At 40.1% G+C, this 27,920-nt stretch overlaps 1 protein-coding gene across 1 annotated transcript in view; it reads left to right on the top strand.

Annotated features, from left to right (window-relative positions):
• Positions 1–27,920, top strand: part of snd1 (staphylococcal nuclease and tudor domain containing 1) — a 229,525-nt gene that overhangs the window by 64,584 nt on the left and 137,021 nt on the right. Inside the window, exons 15-16 of the mRNA XM_074698290.1 lie at positions 3,747–3,888; positions 18,707–18,816. Of these exons, the coding sequence (XP_074554391.1) occupies positions 3,747–3,888; positions 18,707–18,816 (252 nt within the window). The remainder of the gene's footprint in view (positions 1–3,746; positions 3,889–18,706; positions 18,817–27,920) is intronic.

Genomic DNA, 27,920 nt, shown 5'->3' with positions numbered 1-27,920 from the left:
CCAGGCTCCCATTTGTATACTAGAGTGCAGTCTTTAATAACTCCCCACACACTGCAGTGTTGTCTAACATTGTCAAACTGACTGGTCGAGTTAGACGAGCTCTTGTGGAGAGGGAAGGAGTGAGAAGTGCGATGAGCTAAAATGTGCGCTGATAGCAGAGATCCAGAGATTAAACTCAGGCGCTGGTGATGGTCATTGTCGCTTGCTAGGTGCTGTTCTTGCTGGTGGCCTATTTTTATCTTTGTGTTATTCTCACAGCACCCAGGAGGGAAATTGAGGTCAGTCAGTCAGGTGGTGGATAAGTCACCCTTTTGTTCCAGGGTGATGTAAAATCTAACATTCTGTAGCAAAAAGATGTTCTTACTTTATGTATTTCCTCATAAAATGTTCTATTTCCTCCCGTTTGGCACTTTTGAATGGCCAATTTTCATTTTATTGTGACCTTTGTCTTTGCTAACTGCCTCTGTTTGCTTGGGGAGATCTTCTGCTGCCATTTGTTTACCCCCCTAGTTTTTCAAGCAGCCTTTTCCACCTGACTGCAGCTCACTCGACAGCCTGAATTTGACCTTGCTGTCTCATAAACGACTTGCATGGTGGCTGTAGCATCCTCTTATTCAGACAAATTCAAGGGCCTTTTCTGTGACGATTAGCCATCTCTTCTACATTCTGATAGATGTTCTCAAAACCAAACTCCAGACACATTAGCACCTCATTGTGCCTCTCACTCGAGCTCTCTCGTAGTGCTTGCACTCGTCGGCTCTTGAGGGACATTTGGTGAAATTAATCAGGCCCTTTCTCTGTGTTATCCCTTTTTTCAAATTAAATTCACCAGTTTCAGTCACCATGCACATGCCCCCGAAAGTCACTGTCACCCTGCATTTGAACAGAGGCACCCAGCCAAGCCATTAAAGCTGTTTAACACCAACAGGCTTGTAGAGTGTGCCTAATAAGTCAGACATTGCTCTGCGTAACATCTCTGATGTTGTGCTGCTCCACATTATCATCATCATAACCTCCCAGTGTCTTATTGTGTCAGCACGACAGCTAAATTATTGGGCCCTGTAAAAATAATTATGACAGGGAATTGTTGTGCTGACTGAGCAGCCCTGTGCTATTTCATCAGGGCTTTAAGTGCATCTAATACCAAGACACCCCCAGAACTTAAACGGCTAAATTGACAAGATTTCTGTGCAGCGATGACTTGGGAGTCGGGTAATTAATTTACTTTAATAACGACGAAGAAGAGCAATATGTGCCACACCCCACATCCAGCTGGAGATTTCACACGTCGTGCAAATTAAAAACTGTCCCAGTGACCCAGCGAAGAATCTGATGGTCTTAACATTTCGTAACAATGTGCTGTGTCATGCATTTGAGCGTGACACGAGCCCCTCTTAACTCTCCCTTATTAGCGGTTTGGGTTGGTGCTTTAATGTGCAGCTGCAAACTCCTTCCCTTCCATCAGCAATTCTGCTAGTTTCCAATAAGACACATGCACACATACACACACATTCACACACACACACACACACACACACAGAGGATGCGCAGCACAGTTCAGGACCATTGCCAGTCAGTGCCGGTGGGCGTGTATGCACGCGCACGCACCAGTTGTTTGGCTAGGCTAATGTAATGAGCATTCTTAAGACCAAAATAGCAACACCCCCCTCCCCATCCTTCCCCATGCTTCTCCATCCTTCCCCTCCTTTTCTCTTCTCCTCTGTGGTTCACGCCCACATGCAGCTGCACACGTGCACACCCGCACCCCTTCCTCCCCTCAACCTACATACCTATAGAAGATACACACTTCTTTACGTCATGAAGCTCGGTGGTAAAGGTTTACTGAAAGGGATTATGTGCATTGAGTAGGTTGTAGTCACAAATAGAGCACAGATAGGTTTATAAACATAGTGTAGGAGCTGAGCAGAGGGGGTGGGAGCAGAGTGGATAAAGCACTTGACTCACCTCGTACCTCTAAAGGTTGCATAATGAGGTCCTCTCCTCTCTCATGTCTCTTTTTTTTCCTGCATCGAGTTAGACTGCTCAGCCCACTCACTGCAGGTGCTCTGAATGTGTTTGTGTGAGCGACAGAATGTTTGGCTCTGTTGTCTCCCACTCAAGGGGCTATTTTGGACCGCAGTGGGTGGAGTTCAGGTGGTTGCATCTTATGGCTTAAGCACGTACCCTTTTTGCTTACAACATCATATTACTGAGTCCCACCGGTGACGTGTTTTGCATGTTGTTTCTGGTGCATTCTTTTCCCTCCAAATTCCCTCAATGTTGTGTACAAATCCGGCAAACGGAGGGAGAAAACATCCCATCCAGCAGAAGTCCTCTCAGAGTTTGTTTTCTGTAGCTCTCACATCCACTTACAGTAGTAAAAGTGAAAGCCTTTGTTAGTTCTGACTTTCCTTGTTTGAACTCTGTCCTTCCCTTCCAGCCTTTGCTCCAACTCCAGGGGCCACACAAACACACACGCACACACACCCTTTACTGATCCACGACTGGCTGGACTGGCTGCCCACGTCCTCCTGCCTGCAGTAGGCACATATTAAACAATCTTTTATCTTTTCTGAACCCCTCCTCCCTCCAACTGCTGCTGCATCACCAGCCCTGCTTGAATACACATGATTTAGCTCTGCTTGTAATTTTGGCCCCGGCACAACAATAAGCCAGTGAGTCACCCTTGCAGACAGGGAAGGAGGAAGGAGGGAAAGAGAATTATTTTTGATTGTATGAGGTTTCAGGCGTGTCACGGAGCAGAGTGGACTTCATTATGGCTGGAGCAAGATTTAAAGATGTCTGGAGGAAGCCCAGAATTTTGATAAACTTAGCAGATTTGTCTCTTCTATGTTGGTCAGTTTTTATTTGAATGATTGTTTTTAGGATACTCTAACCAATCTAATTTTCAACAAAGCCTTGCATTATTGACTGTACAGATGGAGGATGAGTCTCCACTTACTTCCCCTGCTTAAAAGTGAAGCTGAAACACCTTAAAGGGCACTGACTTCTATACACAACAACAACAAAAAAAACCCCAATGTATGTACTATGTTTTAATTGGTTACTTACATAGACTGTATTTAGAGTGGACAGCGTGGCTCTGCCATTCACCATTGTACGGTTTGAAGCCCCTGTCACAGGGGCACCCATTGGCAGCAGTTGTGCAGCCAGAGTCTGTGCAGTAGAGGCTATGAGAGACTTGGAGAGAATCTGAGTGGAGCCGGGTGACAAAAATATATATATATTTTTCTTTTGAGAGTCTAATCACTTCTTGACTCTGGAAAAAATAAACAGGTCAACCTGTCAAACATTGTTAAACTTAACGTAAAGCCTTGTTTTTTAACCTCTTATAACTGAGAAAAAAGAACTTTTTAGAAAAAGGAGGACTTGAATACAAGGCAGCCAAATAATATATTCAAATCACCACAAAAATCGGAAATGAGAAACATTTCTATGAGGTATATTCATTTTTCAAAGTCTGACCACAGCTCATCTGGAATGACTAGGGAGCTGGATTTTTTGACCTGTACTCCAGCCAGCCACCAGGGGTAGCAGATTTTGTGGTGAACTCACCTCGCTGAGCAAGACAATCGAATACCTTCAAATGCCTGTCTCTATTTATGACTGCTGCCTTTCAATGAGAGGAGTGCTGTTGTTTTGGCTTCACTTTTTGAGAGTTGCCGTGTTGTCCATCTTTGAGTCTTTGTATTAATCTGACTGTCTTTCCTCTCTTTCTGTTTTAGGAGACACAGAAAGCCAAGCAGTTCCTGCCCTTCCTGCAGAGGGCTGGCCGCTCAGAAGCTGTGGTAGAATACGTCTTCAGCGGCTCTCGCCTCAAGCTGTACATGCCCAAAGAAACCTGCCTCATCACATTCCTCCTTGCCGGTGGGTGAAGCTTTCTCCCCCTTTGTCCAAAGATTAAATTACCTGGTCCTTTAACTTACTTATATACTTATCTTTGTATGCATTAGTTGCTGTAGGCGGAAAGTGCTGGCTGGAAAAAAAAAGAACAAGAAAAAATGAAAACAAAATAAAAACCTGTGGTTAAGATTTTACAGATACTGATTTTTCCTGCCAGCACAGAGCTCAGCGTTAAAGCCCTCTGCACACCTCTCTGCAGTCATCCCTGACAGAGCAGAGGGTCAGGGCAGGGGATGTTGCACCAACTACAGCCCGCCCTCATTCAGAATGGTTGGGTTGGCGTGAAGCATGTGTCCCCTTTGACCCTCACCTTCCCCTTCTGGCTTTTCGCCAAGTTTGAAACAGTTGTGCCCTGCTCTCTTGGCATTTTCTCTTCTGGCACAGTGGTAGTCAACTTTGAGAAACGTTCACTGCTGATGGAAGGTAACAGGAGGCTGAAAACTCAAGCGGATGAGCAGGGTTGGCAATATTGAGGTTATGAAATGATTTGTAACTTGTAGAAAATGAATTGGAGACTATTTTGAAAAACAATTTTAGCATTTTGGCCGGCCTCTACTTCTCATCTCTGAAGGTTTTACACATTCTTGTTAATCCATGATTTAGAAGATAGGTTCATCATTCTTTAAGATTTCCCACCCATTTTCAGCTTGAGAAGATAACAGGAGTTTAGGGCAAGATGCAGATGGGATGAAATACGGACTGTTTGATGGCAGGTCTGGTCATTTATTTCAGCTGCTCGCCTGCCTTTGACAGTTTGCACTAGTAATAAAAACACTGAGACTGTATCTTTGGCAGCCAACAATGATTTGCACACCCTCCCAGATCACAGGAATGGTGAGAATGCTTATCCCTTTCTCCACTACGGATGATACTCTGTTATAGTTAGCAATAAAAGATCTGTTTCAATCCGTCTCCATTTCAGTGAGCCATACATTTCCTCTCCACTTCCATTTGGACAAACATCATGTAGTTCTGACAGACACTCAGGTTCAGCTTAATTATGCGTGGCTAAACCGCCGATGCATTCATTAATTTTGCAATTTGCCTCTGATTGTCTTTGCTGCCTGCTGATGGTTTCCATAATTGCATTTTTTCTTCACTGCCTTCTTCCAAGATGTATTGAAATCATCTCTGCCAATAAACCATCCACATATAGGAACGCATGGGACACTTCTCCCTCTTCTTCATGACTCTGGACAATTCTTCCTTAATTAGAGTGCTCAGTGTTAACAAGTGGAAACCCTTTACTCTAAAGAACACGTCAGGCTGCGTGTGCAAAATAGTGTTTACGAAGTCTGTCGACTTTTTGAGGAATTTGATTGAATCAAAGGTTATTAGCAGCACATTAGGGCTGATAGCCTCTGAGCGTATTTGATGAAGGTGATACTCGGAAAAGATTCATCTGCTGGAAATGAGACAACAAATATTGCCTTTAATACACACATTAGCCTGGATTAGCTCTGATTGATACAAATGATCCTTTTCCCTATTTTGTTTCTTTTTCCTAATTCTATTCTAATTAGAGTAAGCGCTCCCCTGTGTAGTCTAATGTGCTTCTTGTCACTACTGTTTCTCCTCTTGTTTATTCTCTTTTGACACAGGAATATTATAAGGTCACGTCCTCACTGTGTCCTATACAAGCTCCCCTCTATCTGATAACTGGTGTTAAACTTATAGCTGAACATGAAATCAAGCCCTCAGGCACAAACATACCTGTATTATCTCTTTACCTCTAATCTCCAGGTGTGTCATATCTCCCTGTTTCCTTTCCTTGTAAAAGTTATCTCAGCATGTTTTATTCACCCATCTGCAATATGGGCTGTGTATGAAATGACACATACATGATGAATAAGCTGCTGGAAGCCTCTTGTGCTTATCTGACTTTGAAACACTACAAAGCATTCAGGCCCTTTTGTTGAAGCGATCACGTCCAGTGACTGATAATGAGATGTTATGAGAGCAGATCTAAATTATGCATGTTTACTGTTGAGTTCAATTGGTCCTATGTTAAGTTGGAATTGTCCCACCCTATGTTGGGGTAGAGTTGTGAACATATTAAAATAAACTAGAAAAGCACTCAGAGAGTGCAGACCTGGGTCTGTCAGGTCTGTATCTACTGTATTTTGAATCTTAACAACATGGGCAACATTCCATTATTTTGTATTTCTAAACCATTTTTATTTCTTTATAAACAATATAAAGCAGTACATTTTAAGGCTTTTATGCTGCGGTTGTCCCCTTCCATTGCTTTTATTAAGCATTACCGCAGTTTCCTTTGATACAACAAGCATTTTACATTTGTGATTTATCACCTAAGCCTAGGGATGGGAATTGATAAGATTTTATCAATACCAATTCTCTTATCAATTCTGCTTATCGAACCAATTCTTTATCGATTCCCTTATCAATTCCTCTTGTGAATTTTTTTCTGTAAAAAAGTAGCTTTACAGGTTTTCTATGTCAACAGTAAATTGAGTTTGTAAGTGAATAATATGTAATTGGTCACTGGATCTGGATATCTCTGGGTGTAAATATACAGAAATAATTAAAAAATAGTTTGTCACGTGATGTCATTGTAGTGTTTTGTAATTATTATTGACTGAAATAGGCCATCTAGTATCTCAAAGTGATTAAAGCATTATTGTAAGTTGTTTGGAACCTTGCCGTAGTTATGAAGCCAGCCATGAGCCTGCACCTAACTTTTCTTTAATTTTCCTGTAAGCATTTTGACATTTGTGATTTTCAGTATTTCTTACAAAGAGTAACTGTGATATGTCTGTGCTGAAAGTTGAAATTCTATTCTGAAGCTGGAGTTATACCGATGTATGCTTACAGCTAGCATATCAGTGCAGTTTTCCCTACATGCCAGCATAAAGCTGGCGCCATTTTGTTTACTGGAGATTTATAACATGTTGACTGTAGTGAATAGGAACCTCCTGTGAGAGAGTAATGTACATTTCTTTTTGAGTACTCTTCTGTAAAACTTCAAATTAAAAATCCGGAATCAGAGTTTTATTGGTTAAGTATTATCATCTGCTAAGCTAAGATAGCCGCGGCAGACTAGTGGACGTAAGGTCCTGCAGCTCTGCATAGTGAAAAGAATTGATAAGAGAATCATTAAGCACAAAGGCTAATCATATTGATGGATTTAACCATTTATTATCGATTCCCAATAGGAATTGATTTTCGATTCCCATCCCTACCTAAGCCATATAGAAGAGAAACATGCATTTTGAACTGCAGTGGTGTCACAGTTTTTCATTACAGCAGCACTGGGAAGCAGGAAGACACTGCAGCAGCTTAACTACAGTGTGCTAAATGGACTGAATAGTAGGGACTTAATATAAAGAAGCTTTAATGCTAACTCTACTATCTTAAATTAAATTATCCATTGTCATGTTGAGCTACAGAGTGTGTAGAAGAAGATGTTTTGAGCTTAGCACTAGTCTCCTAACAGTTAGTTGCAGAAGTTATTGTATTTTTTGAGCTGACTGAATGAATACTGAAAAGTGTGTTTGCCTTCTATTTCATATCATGTATTCTTCATTATAGTATAAAAGCTGTATTACTCTAAAAGTTGTCCTGAATCACAACAACTGCTTATGTAACACTCCTTGTACAGTTGAATTAAATCTTTGAGTGTTGTTTCCTGCCCACATGTACATGATAAATCACCGCATTAGTCATAATAATGCATTGACGTCATGAGGTTTGGTCATGTTATTAAAAGGTTAGGTGTCATAATTGATGGATTGATGTTGAAGTAGATGTCCTCTATAGGCTGAGCTTCTACACACTCATCTGTTGTAAGTTGACGTGGGTAAATATTGACTGTATGTAGATAAACAGAGAATATATTCAATGGCTGCTGCTGCTTTTAAAACGCTTCTTTCATTAGTCATCTGCTTCATTAGCTGTGCTGTCTTCATACTGTATTCATCAGTGCAAATTTTTATTCTGTAACAATACCGTGGGAGGCCATTGATGAGCAAACTGTTTACAGTAAAGCTGCAAATGAAGAGATCCCAAGGCAGTCGGTGATGTAACGCACTAAGAAGGAATTATAATACCAAAAACACAGTAGAGGCGTATCAAAATATGAGCCACTAGCTTCCCTAGCCAGCAGCGGTCCTTGCTATGTTCTCATCGTGATTTTAATTTTAAGCCCCTCTCATAGTAAGAGCTTGTTTCTCTGGTGAGGCATCCATAAACCGGCGGATCTTCCTGGCATAGTCTCCTTCCTTTTCCAAAGTTTTCTTTATGAGTCAAGACAGTGGTGGTAGAAAAAAAAAATATGTGAGGAAACAACTAGTAAAGTCCATGCTTCAAAGACGGCCGGAGGTGTGCTTCAGGTGGAGTTGAAGTAAAGTTCCATATCCTCTCCTCCCACATCACCTCTCCTTTCTTCTCCTTTCACTCTCTGGCCTGCACGGTGTCACATCCGTATGCAAGTTTGATAAAGGGTAAAGGAGTCATCCTGTTTCTGAAAGGGGAAAAAAGGAGGGCTTCTTACACAGGAAAGGGATTTAAGAGTGCAGGGGAGGGGGGTGAAAGGAGGATGAAAGACGGGAGGAGAGGAGGTGAAGCGAGAGCTGAGGAGGCAGAAAGGACAGGGAGGGTAAAGAGAAAGCGGCATGTGGTACAGAGAAGACAAAAGTACAATTGATGTGGGGTATGTGGATATAAAGGCCTGCTGAAGCTAAGGGAGACCAAGCAGTGAAGAAGGCTGTAAAAGTTTACTGGCTTCAATAGCTTTCAGAGTTTCAGATGGAGGCCACAGCGGGTGAAGTGCACTTTCAAAGTTATTCGGAGAGGTATGGTGAGCAGCAGTCTGTCAAAAAGATGAAACACCCATCACTGGGACACAAAGATTTACTGCGTCAGCAAGAAGCATTAGCCATCCCAGTGTGTGGCTTAGCGCCATTTGTCTGATTTTTGATATCTGTGTGTGTGTCTGTGTGTGTAGGGACACCTGTGAGCCAGAAAGATGGTGAAGTGGTGCAGAAAATTTGTAGACTTGTTCTCTATAAAAAAAAAAAAAAAGTCTGTGAGCCAGAAAAAGTTTGGCATATTGGAGAGCAAGTCTGACAGGAAAAAGCTGCAAATAAAATGTTATGTGCTCTGCTACAACCTCTACACATTTGTGTCCTTGTCTGCGACTGCAGCTCATATAGATTCACACATTTATGAGAATCCCAGGTGAGAGTAGGTGGCTGAAAGAGATGCATTTCAAGGCCTGGTGTCATAAATGGAGATGGAAATGACACCTTTTGTTAAAAGCACTTCATTTTACTACAGAAGATCTTAAAACTAAACATCAGCTTTTAACAAATCCATTGTAACTGGTACGAGAGAAATAATAGTTCCCAGTTCTTTAACGTACAACTATCTCTGCTGAGAAATAAACACGTGGAGCTTATCACAGCTCCTGTCTAAAGAAACTAAAATCAAATGCTTTGCTTCAGTGGCCTGTACCTCATTATTTGGGTTACATCATGCAACCAGCTTTTCACAGACAACAGACCATGCCACAGGCTGACTTTTAATATCGGTAACCATTTCCTTGATATTGCACTGCTCCTTATGTGTTCATGGGTTTTTGTTAAGTCAAATTCAATAACAGTAATATAATAGTTGGGCTGTCCTAACGGAACCATGGTGCAACGTAGGACAGAACTATCCCTAAAGAGAAGAATATTTCGCCTTATGAGAATCAATATATGTTTTTCTGTTAGCAAAACTCTTAGTTAGCAGTGCCAAAGCATTCTTTTCCCTATAAGCTGCGAGAAGCTGCAGGCTGAGCAGTTGCTAGCTTGAATTATAGTTTAGATTCTATCTGTGATTATTCACACGGCTAAAATACACCAGATGCATCTGCAGCGCGTCTCTATTTCATCACAGCAAATGGACAGGAAGTTGTGACCGGAAACTACGTAAAAACACCCAGTGACTTTCAAAATAAAACAAACCCATGTCAAATTCAGTCCATATTTAGCTTGACTACAATGATAAACACGCACAATGAGCGGAGACGGACCAGGAGTCAACAAGTTTGAGGTTTTACAGCCCAGCATGAATGAAGAGAGACTTATCAATGGAGAAGGAAGCATGGGAACTTCTTGGTCTCGTGATTTCAGCTGTCTCAGTTATGCTGCTTGTCAGAGTGAGCACGCAGCTAGTGTGAGTTGACAAATGCAGTCAACGGGGTCGTACCGCAGACGTGTCTGGTGTATTTCAGGCGACAGGGTTAAGGCAAGAGTTGATTTACCAATGGTTCACTAAACTGACTGATAAAAGTTTCAAATCACAGCTGCTCTGTATCTCTTGGTTGGTCTCTAAGGGGCTGTTAACGATTTGAGCTTGTTTCTGTGATAATGCTAACTTTAGCCCCAAGACAGTCCAGCTAGAGACCTCTGCTCTCAGCAGACTCCACTCTGAGATCACCTTCACCCTTAGGAGAAGAAAGTGACATCAGGATATAAAGTAAAAAAAATACAAAATAAAATGAGAGCGTTGTCTTCAGAGTTATGTTGGTTAGGCACTTCCGGTTTTACTGTGTTTTCATTACCTTGATATTCGTCAGTAATGTTCCGTTTAAAAAAACAAAGTATAAAATGCACATCATCAATAACACAAAATAAATCTGACTCTCACCGATGATTTCACTCAAAACTTTGTATCAGAAAAAGATGGGTGATGTCACGGAGACCAGGTCCATATATTGTTGGGTCTGTTGTTCGAACTGAACTCTTTGGATGCAATTCCTCAAAGCAGAATGTGAACGACGAAGAATCATCATGTGGAATCACCTTTGACGCCAGTGTTAGACTCTTGCATTGCTAGTTGAAGTTGAAGAATTTCAATATAAAAAGGAGCTTTTGTGAAGGCGTGCAGACTCAAGCACTTGGCAACATCTGGCAATTGTAAGACTAGACTTCATTTTAAGAGGCAGCAACCTTCACCAAAGCAGGACTTATGAAACAACCACCTGCTGCTTCTGGATAGATTGAAAAAATACTGGGATTGATGTAGCTCTAAAACATGAAAGATAAGATCTTTGGAGGTTGAAAAAAGCCTGATGTGGCATTGATGTTATAAAATAGAGGACATACTACAGGACTCTAATTCAAAGAGCCAAATTCGACTGATTCTGTTTTTTTCGGGGTTGAGGAGGTATAACACTGAGGGATAGTTGTATAATACCCTGATCTTCCCTTCATCATTTCGTCCTCAAGCTCCTCTATCACCTTGTCTCATCTTTGTGTCTCGCCCACCTGCATCTGTCACTGCTGCACTTCCCTGAGCTGACCTCATGGTAATGAAACAGGAGAAGAGGGGAGATTAATTTCTTGGCAACAAAAGCCGAAGTGTTCTTACCAGTCAAACTTTTACACCACGCCAACTCTTAGGTCTGTGTTTGTTTGCCTGCTGCAGTGCTAATTATGACCTGTCAACAGCTTGTCAGAACTCAAAAATTAGTCAAGTAACAGCATTAAAAAGATGGACGCTAATGGCGTTCATACTGAGCTGACTGTATCCTGCTAGTACCCGTGTACACCTGCAGACACACTAGAGTAAGAGCACAGTGTCTGGCAGTTTATGAGCAAAGAGTCAGAGGCTAATCAATATGCATATTATTAGTATAGGATTCTGCGACATGATGTATGTTTGTATAAATTGCAGCGATGGCATTAATGCACAGCAGCCGCACGTCGCTGCATTCCTCCCTCCAGAGCCACTTCTACAAAATGAAGCTCATTATCTCGGCTTGGTTAGCGGAGGAAGAAAGGTCGACTCAATCCTGTTTCTGCTGTATGTCGGGGCGACTATAAAACCCATTCTATTACAAAGCATAAAAAATATATATTGGGACGGAATCAGGCTCGCCCGAAATATATGCATATGAATCCATCCAATTAGTTTTGGTTCCTGAGAAGAATTAAAACTAAAATGGAGATTATTCTGTGCTGAAATGATCCATTTTGTATTTGCATGCCAATTACTTGTATTGTTTCTGTAAGTGCATCCTAAAGGCCGGCAGTGATTACATTACTCCTGCTCCAGTTGATTGGCATAAAAGTTAGATTATTGACAATTAAAGCCTATAGAAATCCAAACTCAATTTAGACTTTTAACTGTGTAATGAAGAGAATTATTTACACAAAAGTTGGCGTCTTCAAAGTAGAAATGAGTTTTAATCAAGCAGCAACTTCGAGTGTTTAAAACTGAAGCTAATGCGAATGATTATAAAGCCTGAAGTTCCTTAAGTGTCCACTTGAGGCTCTAAATGCCTGAGAATTCACACTTAAAAGCTCCTTTTTTACAACGTGTATTGAGGCTGAATTTCTCAAAGCAGGTGGCCCAGGTTTGATTTCAGCCTGTCACTGTCACCTCTCTCTTCCTAGTCTTCTGCTTTATCCTCTCTCCAAAAAGCATAAAAGCCTCGATATTGTCCACCATAAAAAAAGAGAGTGGCTTGACATCAGAAATATGACAGTTGTGGTTTCTTTCCTGAAGACTGGCTCTTGATTTACTGACACGGGCTTCAGTCCACTCCTGGTGGAGCTCTCTATTCACTTTTCTTGGCAATCCTTTCAGGGTCATATCTGTAGCTTGCGCACATTAACCTGATAATTATCTGTAGAAGTCAACTTTCCATTAATACTTATTGGTACAATTCTGTAACAGCCAGCCTTTTCAACATTGACCTTCTTCTTAATTGTGGTTGAATGTTCTGAACTTGTTGTAAGAGAATTGCTGTACTTACAGTGTGAATACTATTTGACTCAACCTTAAAGAGGGGGTATTATGCTTTCCCATATTTTAAATGTGGATATAAAGTGACAATGCTGGATGTGCAGATTTTCAAACTGCTACAGATGATGTTGTAGAAATCACTAAATCTGTCTGTAAACTGATCAAAATGGTCCCTTCTGCAAAATAGCACGAGATCTTCATGAGATCTTTATGAGACTTGCTGTAATGAGGTCATCACATAACAATTTCCTAACTGGTTCGTGACACATTGGTGGGGTGGGCCTCAAACACCTAGGTCTGCCCATAGCTCAGCACAAGAGGTCTCCAGAGGGCTGGCCAATCCGAGGGAAGGGGGTTTTGGAGCAACGAGCCTTAAAGTGGCAGCAGCAGCATACCCCCTCTTTAAAATAACAGTTTTTCATATTTTTAAAATTTTAAAATGCTTGAAACCTTTCATCAACCTGTAACAGACTTTGTATATTCCTTTCTCTAAAATCTGATGTTAATATGTAACTTTTAAAGGTGTTCTAATGTCTGAGATGTACTTGTTTTATTGGATAAAAATTTGATTTTTAACCAAATTTTAGCAGAATAAGTTGAACTTTTAAGTAAAAGTTCGACATCTTGGAGGGAATTGTATTTTCACCCTTGGCAAGAAAGTGAGTTTGCACATCATCCTCAAGTCTACCTGTATAAAAGAAATCCACCTAGCGCTACCTTCATAGACTGCATAGTGTGTAGTTTGTTTGCATTGTTTGTCATTTCTAGCTACTGAGGTGGCAAAGTCACATTGTAAGGTTTGTTTTTTGGGTTTAATCATTAAATCAACATTATCTCTGTTGATTTTCTCCTTGAGTGAGGTTATCACAAAATCGTCTTTAGCTTTATATTCAAATCAGTGTTAAAAAACACAAGGTGGAAAGAGGAGTTTAAGCACAAAGGGAGAGAAACAGTAGGTGATGAGAAAAAAAATAGAAATTTAATCAGGCGCATGGCTCACCCTGAATCACAGATTAAAATGTTACCCACCTCTCTCTGTGCCTGAGCTCCACAGAGGGGAACAGGAAGGAAGCGGCATTATTAAATGAAACGCTTGAAAGCGTTTTGTCTGTTAGGAGTGTGCTTGCAGAATTTGGAAACAACACAAATTGGTTCTTTAATCTGTTCATTCAGTTGTGCTATCTTTTGTCACTACTAACTCTGTTTTCAGATTTGTCTCCACACGTCTCAAAATCTAATATCGTACACACCAAACACAATGATTGATGTGATGTTTGGTGGGATGACAGTGAGAGAGACGCAGCAGAGCCCTGTGCGTTTATGTGTGTGTGTGTGTGTATGTCAGTAGTCATCAGCGTATGTCTTGTTCGTCTCTGGGATCAGATAAGATGGATATCCTGCAGTGTGACCCAGATGTTTATCTCCGTGTCAGGCGTGACTTATGTATTGTGATGCAGGGTTAAAATTGGCCGTGCTAATTGACTCCTTTGGTTTAAGTGCTGCAGGGAGGACACTACAGTTCAGTACAGTACACTACTGTCTGTGTGTGTGTGTGTGTGTGTGTGTGTGTGTGTGTGTGTGTGTGTGTGTGTGTGTGTGTGTGTGTGTGTGTGTGTGTGTGTGTGTGTGTGTGTGTGTGTGTGTGTGTGTGTGTGTGTGTGTTCCAGGACAGCGCAGTTACAGAAAGCTTCGGGTCATTTGAGGAGAGCATGTCCATTTGCATTTGACTGCAGATATGAAGCCACATCTCCCCCTCATTATATTCGGCTCCTTTTTTGGGATTATACCACTAATATTTAACCTATTGTAACCCTTTTTTCGGATTATAATCCTATTACTTTTTCTTTGTGCATTAAGGTTTTTTGGGAGGTCTTTAAAGACAGCATGTGCTGACTTAGGGATTGTTGCAGAAAAGCCCCCTGAGACATTACATTGTATGAGCAACACAATTAAACTTGACATATTACATCCTTGTGCAGTTTTTTACTGTGGATTATGGTAGAAAAACATTCCTAACTTCTATTATTAAAACCCTGGCAGAACCAAGAGAACAAGCCAGCTCCCTCTCTGCAGTTGCTTCGTATGCAAATATTTTCTTTCCTCCTTTTTTTATTTTTTATTTTTTTGCATTCTGCCTCTCTGTTGTAGTCACAACCTCCCAGGTGGAAAACCTGTCCTGGTCTACTACAGCTAAAACTTTAGATGATCTTGACCTTCGGGGTTCTTTTTCTACTTTTTTCTTTTAGAAAGTTTTAGTTTTATTCATTGAACTGATTGTGAGTCATCAGTTTGTCCTTCTGGTTTGGGCATCCCTTGTTCACAGGATATAGTCCTCAAAGAGTTTAATGAGTTCTGTTCTGACCCATGGTCATTCACCACTGTGTTTTCTCAACTGTTTTACTTTATCAAAGACCCTCCTGTCTGTAGAGGCATAGAAAGCCCAAAAACAAACTTGAACAAAAAGACTAGAAAAGCACTCAGAGAGCACAGACCTCTGCCAAGCTTATTGTGATTGTCACGCAACACGCCAATCCTACTTTAATGTTATACTCCCTTTCAGCAGACTGTCTGCTACAATTTGGTGTTAGTTGCAGGTTTGTACGATAATTTGTTACTTGAAAGTGTTGAAAATTATGATGACCCAGTATATATTTCATATTCTTCTTAGTATCCAGAATATTGCCAGGATCTGGATCGTACTTTTACATCTGTCAGAAATTATGGTGACCTTATCTTGTATTGTTTTGCAAAGCAATCCGACCATTTATCATGGAGTTATATACACATATGGTGAAAACGGCCCTATCTCACAATGATAAACAATCCTTTCAAAAAAATCTTGGATCAAGACGGAGATCCAGATCACCTCCAAAATGTAATCACTTCCTCCTTATCCCATTTTGAACATTTCCTGAAAATTTCATCAAGATCTGTTTGTTACTTTTTGAGTTATGTTCACAGACAGACAAACTCCCCAAAACGTAACCTCCTTGGCGGAGGTAACCATAGGTAATCCCATGGATGGTATGATACAATATAAAAGTCTTTGTTATGTACTATGCAGTACAATACCATATGTTACGATACAATACAATATAACATGGTTTGTTACCTTATGTTTCGTTACAATAAGTTAGGTTATGATATGAGATGGTACAATACTATCAATAAGTTACAATAGGGAACGAAACAATGTTACATGACAGATGTGTTGTGTTATGATACGACACAATACATTACAGTAACATATGTTACAATAAAAAACGTTATGATACGTTATGAAAGGATACAAAACAAAACAGTTTTGCCATGTTATGATATCAAACCTTATGATCGATTCCATGCGGTTTAACACAATAGGAAGTTACAATGTGTTTTGATATGTGGCATGACATGGTAGGCTATTACTGTGGTGTAAGATATGATATGACCATTGACTGTGTAATATCTGGACATGGTCTCTGATATTATCAAACCAAACTTTGGTATAAATAAGTGGAGCTGTTTCAGTCATTTAGCCTCTTGGCTTACAGCTACAGTGTGCCTGCCTATTTGACAAGATACATATCTCTTTAATGAGGTAAAAATTAACAGGACCCAGGTACGGGCGAGTGGGTAGGTCGGGCACTTTTACAAATAAACTTCTTTAAAGAATATTCAACCATAATTAGAGTCAGAGTCAGCGTCCTAATACATTTCCTCTGTGTGCTGGATATCCAAGAACAATCGTAAAGCAGTTGTTTATAGAAACAGCTTCTTACTGTAAGGTTTGCACATTCTCACCTATTTACTCTGTATACAAATCTTCTTTATTGCTGCATGGCATTTCAAACCCATTTTATCACAGTTTATATATTGTACAAAATATTATGGCTAGAGGGAAAAGATGCAAATAGTTTGCTCCAAAAGGGAGATTTTCATATCTAATTGGTTTTAAAGCTCCCTGCTGTACACTGAAGACCTTTATGTTTTTACAGATGGTTGACTCAACAGTTCTACATAACTCTGAAGGTGCTGACTGTCCTCTGGCCTTACTTTGCCTTTCCTGGGTCATTTTCTGTTCTCTGCCCGCGTGAATAAGCTGATGTCTCCTGTTCTCGGTCTCAGAAGTGGGACATTTGTGTGCAGAGGTTTCTGTAGGGGACACAAAGTGCTGCAGAAAAGCTGCAGTGTTCTCATCTCCAGATACTAAACCATGCTAGGAAGCTACAGTTTGCCAGGTTAGGTTATTCACAGCCATGCCAGTCACGCTTTTGGCAGGTTGTGTTCATCCTTTGGTTGTCTTGTCGTGAATCATACAACTCTTGGCTATTTACTAGGACTGGCAGTCACTTCTCCTGGATAGATGACAAGCCCCAAAAAATGACAGAAAATTGAAAATGAATAAAAAATTAAAAATCACCCTGGACAGTCTACCTTTCTGTTGGAGTCCAAATACAGGCATTGTTTATTAATTTGATTTATCAATTTATTCTTACTGTTTACCAGTCACATGTTAATTATTGATTTAAAGAAGCCAAGAAAAACTTTTGCAGAACATTCTGCAATTAGAAAACAATGAAACTCTTGGATTTTTCACTTAGGAATGCTTCACTAGTTAAAGGAATCTGAGGAAACAAACACTGGAAGAGTTCTCTTTTGGACTGTCATTTATTGCTGTGTTTGTGAGACGCACTGTAGTTCCAGTATGTGGAACATTTTCACTACCAATCTCAACAATGTGGTTTATAATCAAAGACTGTGTTATCCTCTGTTTGTGCACAGAGCTTGCAATCTAACCTTAAGCTTCATTTGTTTATGATCTGCGGGCTTGTTAAACCTCAGCATGGTGTCGCCTCTAGTTTTGTCATATTGTTGCGGACACAGGATATGATTTCTGTCAACTTCCTCTTTTCCTGTTCCACATCATAATCCAAACATCAGCTTTTAATATTGTAGGCTCTGTCTAATTATTTAGCCAAAAAGAGTCTGTGTACAATGTTAAACAGTATAATTAAACCTACAGTGCCCCTGCAGGAGTGGAATTTCATTACAACAGATGTATGTGCATGTGTCAATACATATATTGTATGTATTTGATGTTTGGTAGCCCTTGTCTCAAATGAAATGAATGTGTTTTGATTCCCCAAAGGCATAAAGAAGAAGTGAGTCTAAGTTGAAACTTGGAACAGTCACAGTGTCTTGTACTTTCATTATTAGCTCTAGCAAAGTTGCACTTCAAATTCTAAAGCATGCAGCACTTAGAATATAAATAAAGGCATCCTGACTCTGATTCTCAGTCCTTCAGGAGGACTAAGGATCCATGACGTGTGAGAAGCCAGTTTAAGACTTTCACCACACATTTACCTTCACAGAAATTCCCTCAGTCATGCAGTGTATTCAAGCACATCCCTTTCTTTATTGCAGTTTATTTTTTTGAACAGTCTGAAAATGCAGAAATGATGCAGTCTCACAGCTCCTTTATACCCACTCACTCCTCCTGCACCCACCTCTGCCCTGAAGCTTATCCATTCCTACCTGAACTCAGCAAGAAAGCCTTTAAAAATCTGCTAGAGTCAACGTCAAAAAAAGGGGCCTCAAAGACGCAAATTCCAACAAAGCAGGTTTTAGGGAGGCACTTTATGCGCTCAGGATCGAGCCCTTGATGACCAATTATCCATTAAGTGCTGATGATAGTGTTGTCGGTTAATCTGTGCTGTGCCACCAGCATATTTCTGTCAAACAGTGTGGCTGAAGGTTTTTGACCTTGGCCTGTTAAGAGGGATGAGAGGATGCTTGATGTGGTATCAGTTGTCCCGGGCACCTGAAGCCCCTGTAAATTGTCTATAGGGATTTATAACTGAGTCCTGGTGATATTTATATTAATTCCCTGTGTGTTTCTGCTTTTGCTGAACAGATTTACTCCTTCCTGTGATCTTTTTGAACTATAAAAGGCTGATAACGCTCTAACAACTCTGGACATCTTGCTGTTCTTTTGATTCACTGCAGTGCTAATTTTTAACACCTGCAATTCTCTTTGGTCCAGGTATTGAATGTCCACGCAGTTCCAGGAATACGCCCGGAGGCATGCAGGTGGCCGAGCCGTTCAGTGACGAGGCCATGCTGTTCACCAAAGAGCTTGTGCTGCAGAGAGAGGTAGGCAGTGCAGCGGGACTTTTCTGGCCCTGGTTTTATCATCTCTTAGTGTTTCAGTGTTCATTTCTGTGTTGCTAACACTTGGTGTTGCTGCTTTTTTGGCACCCACATCGCTGCATTTCATTTTCACACTCACAGTCCGAGTTGAGTCTGCTTTGAGCACGAGATCATTTGGTTCGGGCATGTGAGAAAAAGTCTTTTTTACTTTTTATTAGCAGTTACTGAGAAGTTAGAGCACTACTTTGGCTTGAAATATATCTCTAGTATGCATCCTGGCTTACTGTTGTGTATTACATTATTAGGGAGATCTAAGACTGTACATTTGAAGACGCATATTAACGCTTACGTAATATTCACACTCGTTACTATGATTATATAAGACTCCCTAAGTTAAAGCTTCTTTCTGTTCATGTTCATTTCAGAGCCCTGTGGACCAGGTTTTTTCACAATTTAGTTAATTTACTGAGATATTTCTGATACTACCTTATTCAAAGTCGATCTGTACAATCTGTACCTTTCTTTTTTCCTTTGTAAAGCTGTTGTAGGTGAAAGTGAGCAGCAGTTTTTGGTCAGCATAGAAATACAGTCTTGTTCTTTATACGTCAAACGTCTTCTTTCTTTGTTGTGTTACTCTGCTCCACTCTCTGTCACAGCAACTGAATCCAAAACTGCTTCCACTTATAGTCCATCAGATTTTGCCAAATCCTTTGGGGTACCAAAAAGATGCACATTAGGTTTGAGCTTGTTACAAACAGTTGGTTGAGGAGTGAGGCTGACAAGCTTGTGTATATTTACATTTGTATTTGGTTAGTCCTTCCTTGTGGACTGTTGACAGAGAGATTTAAAGCAGTTCAGTGGGTAAAATTATGATCAACGTAAAAGAAACATGAAAATTCAAATACAGCACACTTTAGTATTAAAGTATGGTTATGGATATGGATAAAGTATCTGTTTTTTGTTCACAGGAGTTCAAGGAGTTGTTTTTTGTAGGGATGCATGATATATCGGTATCAATATCAGTATCGGCTAATGTTGGTCATTTTTTAACATATCGGTATCAGCAGATATTTAGTCATTAGCTGCTGGCTTTTTCAGAACTTCTTGAATGATTTTTCAAGACCCAAATAAAATTGTTTTCTATGACCATGTGAACACCAAAACTACCTAAGAAGAGTGGACTCTCTCTTTAAGTCTCTTTTCCTGTTTTTGATTCAAAATACAGACTAAACATACTTTTTTTGATTGCGTTTATCCTGGGCACTCCTTTGATCTTCTCCATGGTTGTCTTTTCTCACAATTGGGCTGCTCTTTCTCTCTGAACTACCTCAACATATCATCTTAAGTTTGTTTTTTGTTTTTTTTTAAACCAATATCGATATCGGTAGATAACAGTTATGGGCCATAACAACAATGCTAATGTTGGATATCAGTATCAGCCAAAATGTTCATATCAGTGCATCCCTAGTTTTTTGGATTGAAGCAGGTTAAAATTAATTTTTTTTGTTACTTATCTCATATTGCACTGCAAAAAAAGTTTTATCAAGTTTTTTTGTCTTATTTTAAGTAAAAATTGTCTTGTTTCGAGTTATTTAAAGACAAAAATTAGGTCTGATTTGCTTGTAACAAGTAAAAAGAAAACCTGGAAAATGGAACAAGAAAAATCTGCAAGAAAATTTGCTTGAAACTAGAATGTTTTTTTTCCTGATAAGACAAAAACACTTGATAAGATTTCATTTTTTTTCCAGTGTGATGCTTCAAAAATTCTTGAATTCAAATCCAATTATTTTCTTTACAAATTTGACATCCAATCTGTTTTAAAAGCTAAATGTAGCATTTATTGTGTATTTTAATCTAGAAAATGTAAACAAAGGCTAATTTGGCTGCAATTCAATTTGTCTGACACCTATCCAGCTTCACTGGTTTCCAGCTTTAATGTTTACATTATCAAAGTTGTACATCTTGCCCTGAATGGTTTTGTTTCCTTCCCTAGGTCACATAGACACCAGTACTAATTTCAGTCAGTTTCATAGCATATAAAAATCATCACAGGAGCTTTAATAAAATACATTTAAGTTGGAAAAGCTTAAGAAAACATTTTTACTGTTATATGCCTCCTTATGATCCCCCAGTCTTTATGTTGTATCAATTTCCAGTAAAATTCATTTTAACGCAAGTAATAAAAGTATTTAAAAGCAGTATTTTCACTCAGGAAAGGATGCTTGCTTCATCTAAATGTTATTAAACAAACTGTCCAGAGATTCACAAGAAGAACTCATCCAAACACTCAACTGTCATCTTCCCCTTGACATTTTCCGTTTTGCTCTTTCTTCGGTCTCATTAAACCAAATATTTGTCTGTTAAATGGCTAATATAGTTCGTAAAAAAAGATAAGGCCACTAGCTTTAATAAGCTGATTAAACTGTTTACTCCCACATGAGCTTAATTACAACATTTAAAGCGGAGTGTTTGTACCTTGAGTGTGGTGAAATCTCAAGAAAATCCAAATAAAAGTGGCCACAAACTGGTACACTAACCCCAGAGCACACTCACACACCATGCTCCGCCACTCACTCCCAGTTTATAGAAAGCTCACCTGATAGTGGATCAGTGCTCCTGGGCTTTAGAAACCTCCCTCCACTGTGCGCCTGTTCATTCACATGCTAATAGGTTTTTATAAGGAGCAGTGAACGGACCAAAGCCATGATGGAACCGGCTATAATCCAGCCACCACTTATCCAGGCCTCACACGCTCTCCTTCTCTCTGTTACTCCACCTCTCCATTCCTATCTCCACGTTAAAGGGCTTTTTTTCTGCGTAGGGTGGCTGACTCCTCTGTCCTCTGGTGTTTAATTGTCATGGAAATGTAGCCTTGGCCTGGCGTTGGAGGTGGACGAGTGTTGGTGTGAGAGCGCCTGTTTTGTGGCGAGCCAGGAGTGTTTGTTAGAAGCATGCCTGGACTAGTTGATGCTCTCAACTGGGGGGCTGATTGACAGGGATGAATCCTCCTCTTATGAGTCTGAGCAGACATTTTCCAGCAGGTACATGAATTTTTATTACACCAGTTGACGCATAAATATGTAAAGACACACAATTAACTTGCTTTTCCCTGTTCCATGCATGGATTATTTTAGTTTATGGTTACCATGCATTTATTCTCCATGCATATACACTCTGATGCACACATTTTCTCTCTTGCGGGTCATCCATAATGTCAGCAGGTTTTTTCCAAGGTAGGTGGGAGTGAGCAGGCAGGACTGAGCCTCGTAATGAGTCCTGAGCCCAGTGCGGGGGCTGCTTGGCTGGCTGCACTGACCTGCTGTTACAGACTAATAGGACACAAACATTGAAGTTAAAAACAAGAGAATTAAACATTCACGTGAGAGCTGCCACGAGGGCTGGGCAATATGGCATTTTATTCATATCTCGATATTTTTAACCTATGTCACAATATACGATATATATCTTGATATAGCCTTGGGATGTTGCTATAATGCATACAATCGAACCAGAATGGCAACACTTGATATGTGTATTGATATTTATTATGAGTATTCATATTAATTATGAATCCATTTTAATGTATGAACACATTGGACCTAGATTTGTTAGGGAAAAAAAACAGAGTGGGAAATCACAAACATGCAACGATTCATTTTTATAACTCAAGATGCAAATATAGGTAGTTAATTTCAAATGCTAATGTACGATTTAAGCAGGCAATACTGTAACTGCATTAAAACAGGAAACTGCCTGGCGTTTTTGTACATCTATTTACAAAACCATCAGGTGTCAACAAGCTTTTACAGAAAATTGCCATGAATTGCCTCATTGCTCTGACACACAAAACACAAAAACTACTGTACGCACTGAACCCTCTACGACACACCACCAATATAACCCAAAAACGTTAAAAGTCACAAATAGATTAAAGTAGGGTGCACAAATCACAATTTTCTGGCCAATCTTTGAAAAGCCTGGCCTGCCAATACTGATTTTTATTTTTTATAGCTGACAGCATATTTCTTCAATGTTCCAATCTTATTTTATTGGAAATCATGGAACAATACCCATAAACTATAAAATCTTTATGTTTTAACTTAAACAACCAATAAAGTGTCCTGAATTTTAGGTCTCAGAGCAAAAAGCAACAATGGCTGGGTGTCATGCAATTTCGACCAATAGGAAAGGAGTGCTATGTTTCTCTGTTGTTTTTTTAATCTTGCCGGCACTTTCGGCACTCTACACAGAAGCACCTGCTTTTACTGTTTCATCCTGCACCATACGCCTGACAGCAGTCAGGAAACAGGTTTTCGTCATTCTTTAACAGAAACGTTTTCATGCTGGTCATCTGACACGCTGAATCCAAACCATCTCCAAATTATCAAGCCACCATCCATCTTTGACTAACTTTTCTTTGGTGACTGAATCCATATCTGTGTTGTCGCGGAGTGAGGGGAGGGAGAGGAGGAGGGATGTTCATCACGTCACAGAGCTCGGGAGGTGGAGCAGAGACGCTCTGTGTGAGAAATATGGACACAGAGACCAGGAGAGGAGAAATAGGAGCAAATTCGAGGACCATATGATGAAATGTACTGTTAAATGATATGAAGATTTAACTATATCAACAATAGAGCCATGTTTATATCCTTTAGAAAAAATATATTAATAAAATTAAGATATCAATATATTGCCCAGCCCCAGCTGCCACTTATGCAAAAGACTGAAGCAAGGCTGCATCTTTATTTTATTCAAAGAAAGTGAGAGTTCGAGAGTCTCCTTCCCAGAAAGTCGGTGCAAGTGTCATCCTTCTGGATCACCGGCTTTGTTGAGACGTCCGCCAAGCAAAGTGGGACAGTTAGAGGAGGGAAAAGCAGCTCAGAAACCAACACGCAAATCTATCTGGGAACCGAGTCAAAAGGGTCAAAAGATGGCGTAATGTTACACAACGCCTGACACTGAAGCGGGGATCGGTTTGCATGAGAGAAAGCTGGAGCGAAGAGGTGAAAGAGATCGAGGGCTCTAATGAGACACAAGTTAGCAGCAGAATGAAAGACATGATGGACAGCTCTGTGCCCTTGAAACCAACGTGTCTTTCTATCTCTCGGTACAGCAGTGTGAGTGTGACACAGAAACAGGTTATTAAGGTGTGACACACTCCAGCGTAGGAAAGTATCATTTGATTTCATTAGCATAAGATTCTTCTGTTGATGCAAGCTTTGAATAACATCTGATTGCAGGAAGACGCTCTGTAAAAAAACCCCACATGAATGACGTTTGATTTGATGTTAGGCTGTGGATTTATTTGCATTCAGAAAATATTTTTCTCCACTCAAGAGTCATTTTGAGTTTTGTTTATCTGATGACAGGTTGAATCAAGTCTGTATTTTCTTTTTCACCTCTGTCTTGCATATTTTTCCACCCAGTAATTAGCTCCTCTTTCTTCTTTGAAATAGAGTTTGGGTGCCGGCTGTTGCGCACTTTCTTGTGTTTTGCAATCGCTTCGCTCTTGTGGCCTTTTCTTTCTCTTCTCTCCTCTTCTTCGCTCATTTGTGCCTCCCTCGACCAGTATTAAATCTGCCGCTGACATTTGCCTTTAGCTCTCTCCCATCGCGTCTGCCATTTTTCTCCATCCCCTCCTCTCTTGGTTTCTCTTTCTAAACTGACTCTCACACGTCTTGATTTCTCCCGATGCAGACGAGAATAATTAAAGTAGCATCCAGCGAGGGCAGAGGCCTTGCTTTCCGTCTCCTCTATTTATAACCAACTTGCCACCCCTCGGTCCCTCTGTCTCGACACAGCTTTCTGTCCTTTTTTCGACTTCTTCTTTTCAAAAACTGTGTTCATATCCTCTGTCTCCCTGCTTCCCTCACCCTCTGTCTTCTCCCTTGCTTGCTGTGTGTAGTGTTAATCTCTGACAGACACTGCTCCTGTTCCCAGCGTGCAACTGAAACAGCAGCACAAAAAAAAGTCGGTGCAAAAACACACTGGTAAACACCACTCCCCAGACATTTCCCTTTTTTCTTTTTTAAAGTCTTACCATTTAATTTCTCTCACCTCCCACCTTCCATTGACAGAAGAAAAAAATCCACAGCGTCTCAGTCACACAGCCCCTCTGTTGATTCTTCTTACTACTTTCTGGTGGCAGCTTCAGAAACTTCAGCCAACCAGGATGAGGGAGGACAAAGGAATTTAACTACATTGGCGTGTTTATCTGAAATGAGTCAGGCAGACACCGAACATAATTAGTGGACTGGTGTGTGTTAATAAGACACAAATCAGTGAATTAATGTTATCTCAAGCCTTATTGTAGTGTGAATGTTTGAAGTCATTCCAGACTAAGATGCTTGAAGTGAGAAAGATGTGATACAAATGACAGACATCAACATCATTGAAGTAAGATGTGTAAAACCTGTTCTTAAAGAAGTTATGTGCTCAGACAACTTTTATTTAAAAGTGCTTTTGATACATGGTTGATTAAAATAATTCACTTTTTGCAAAGGTTGTTAAAATCTATCTTGAATTTTAAACTTAGAACTGGGATCAGCAAATAGACATGATTGATTGGTGCTGATTTTCTTAATTTGGGGGTGATCAGGGATCGGTGATTGGCCCATCCTTACATATGAATCTGATCTTGTATTATACCTCTGGGAAGGTCTGACAGCCAGCCTTTGATGCTTTTTGCTTTGAGACCTAAAACTCTGGACACTTTATTGGTTGTTTAAGTTAAAACACAAAGATTTTATTGTTTCACAGGTATTGTTCAATGTTTTCAATAGAATAAGATCAAGACATTGAAGGTATATGCTGTCAGTTAAAAAAAAATAAAAAATAAAAATTGGTATCTGGCCAAATTGGTATCAGCAGATCATAAAATTGTGATCGGTCGACCGCAATATTTTACTTAGTTTATAGGTAGGGATGGGTACCGAATTAGTTACTTTTATAGGTAACGACCGAATTCAGTCATAAGTACCGGGAACTGATTAATGTAAAATCAAAAGGTACCATGTTTAGGTACCTAAATGCAACCATATGACTGTAAGGGAATGGAAGAGTAGGGGATTTTTCCATGGTGGACATGAACACAGCATTACAAGGTAAAATATTGAAGAATGAATATGTTAAATTGAAAAAGATTTATATTTTATAATAAAAAAATGGATGTTTTTTACCACAAACACAAAAAAGCACTGGAAATTGGTACTCTTGAGTGCCGGTACCGATTGCCAGGTACTGGGCATTAGTACTCTATGGTTTCAAATGTGAAAGGTACCCATCCCTATTTATATGTCAATACATATGAAACCAGTCACTGGATCTGGATATCCCGAGACGTAAAGAAATAAAAATAATTAAAAATCACGCATGTCATGTGATGTTGATGCACCAAAGTGTTACATCGATGCTTTGAGCCGTAGTTAAGCTAAAGTCAGCCACGAGCCCGCATGTTAGCATCAAGTTAGAGCTATTTTTTCTTTATCATTTTGGTACATTAGGAGTTAAATGTATTGAATGGAAATCTTGTGTGAGAGGGTAATGTACATTCTTTGTGTGCTCAGTTCTTGGGGAAAACTTTAAGCGGAAATTCCAGAATCAGAGTTTTCCTGGGAAACTGTTATCAGTCTGCCAAGCTAAGACAGCTGGGGCTGATATAGTCCACATATGGTGTGGCAGCTCTGGCTTTATGTAAAGAATCAATAAGGAATTTGTTAGGCATAAAGTTTATGATCTCGATGGATTGCACCATCTCTTAACTATTCTTAATAGGAAAGGTTTTTCATACCCATCTCTAGGTAGAAATTAGTTGCAACTTGCTTGGAGATAGAAAACTGTTAGCTTACTGTGTTTTCAAGCTATGTGTGGTTACACCTCTTACATCAAGTTACACCAACCTCTTTTGGGTTTCATTTCACCCGGTGGTAAAAATGGTGCTTATATGCTCTGACTTAACGTATTGACAAGCAAAGAATAGACTTCCTGATTAAAACCATTGTTTGTATTTTCTGTTGTCTAGCGAGTGATTAGGCGAGGAAGCGGGAATAAGAATAACTGAAGCGGAGATGGAGTGTTTGATTGAGCTGAGACGAGAGCAGGCTAAGTGGCCGGTAATATGCCGTGTGCTGATCCACCTACGTTTCCTGCCAGTCCTATCGACCTCATGCAGTCTGGGTGGTCTCTCATCTGTTGTAGTGCCCTCCCTGCCTACCCACTTACTATTTTTCTCTCTACATCTCATCCACAGTTGCTTGTTCGTTAGCATGTAAGACAACGATGAGGGTGCAAAGAGGTGGAGAGATGAGTGATTTCCGACAATACTTTTTCTTTTGATCCCTTTAAAATAAAACAAGCTTCTTTCAAAGAGCTCATTTGCGTTTTGTACTTGTAATGGATTATCTCGCATTTGACTGAGCCGTTAAAAGGAGCAACAAATTTAGTTTAGTGACGAGTCATTGTTGTTCAAAGTCTTCCATTCTCTGAAAACATTGTCTGGAGTGTATTCAGGAGGTAACAGTATTTCCAAACAATGCCAGGAAACCTTAGTTTGGTGATTATTTTAAACTTTGATCGACAGTTTGTAATATGTGTCATCCTTTGAAATGATAATTAAAAAACTTGTAAGAATTCCAGCTGCACTTGAGCAAGAATGAGATTGCAATGAGGAAAAATGTTAATTGCAGTAATCAAGCAAAGAAACAAAACAGGATTATCGTTTTAGCATAATTACCAAAGACTCACACACACACACACACGATTATAAACCTAACACACACTCACATACACGCACATTGGCTTACCTCTGTCTTTTGGCAGAGTGACAGTTCATCTGTGTCGTACGCTGCTCTCCCCAAACCCTGCAGACTGCAGCAGGTCCTCTGCACCCACCTTATGACATGAACACTGCGTGCACCGGGCCTCCACAGGTGGGGGGTTGGCACAGGCTCTCTTTCAGACCTGCAGGAGGTTGTGTTGTGAAGCTCCGATGAGTCAGTGTGCCGGCGTGGCACCATGTGTTGCACCCGCTCCCTGCTTTAATAACTGTTCTTGGTGAGTGTTTTAATTAAATGCTAACACATTCAACACCTTTGAAATATCAAGAGGAT

The sequence above is a fragment of the Halichoeres trimaculatus genome, unplaced genomic scaffold (genome assembly GCF_033239565.1).
Source record: "Halichoeres trimaculatus isolate MK-OKI-2021-1 unplaced genomic scaffold, fHalTri1.1 fHalTri1_scaffold_21, whole genome shotgun sequence".
Classification (NCBI taxonomy): Eukaryota; Metazoa; Chordata; class Actinopteri; order Labriformes; family Labridae; genus Halichoeres; species Halichoeres trimaculatus.
This window is presented reverse-complemented; position numbering and strand designations above follow the sequence as displayed.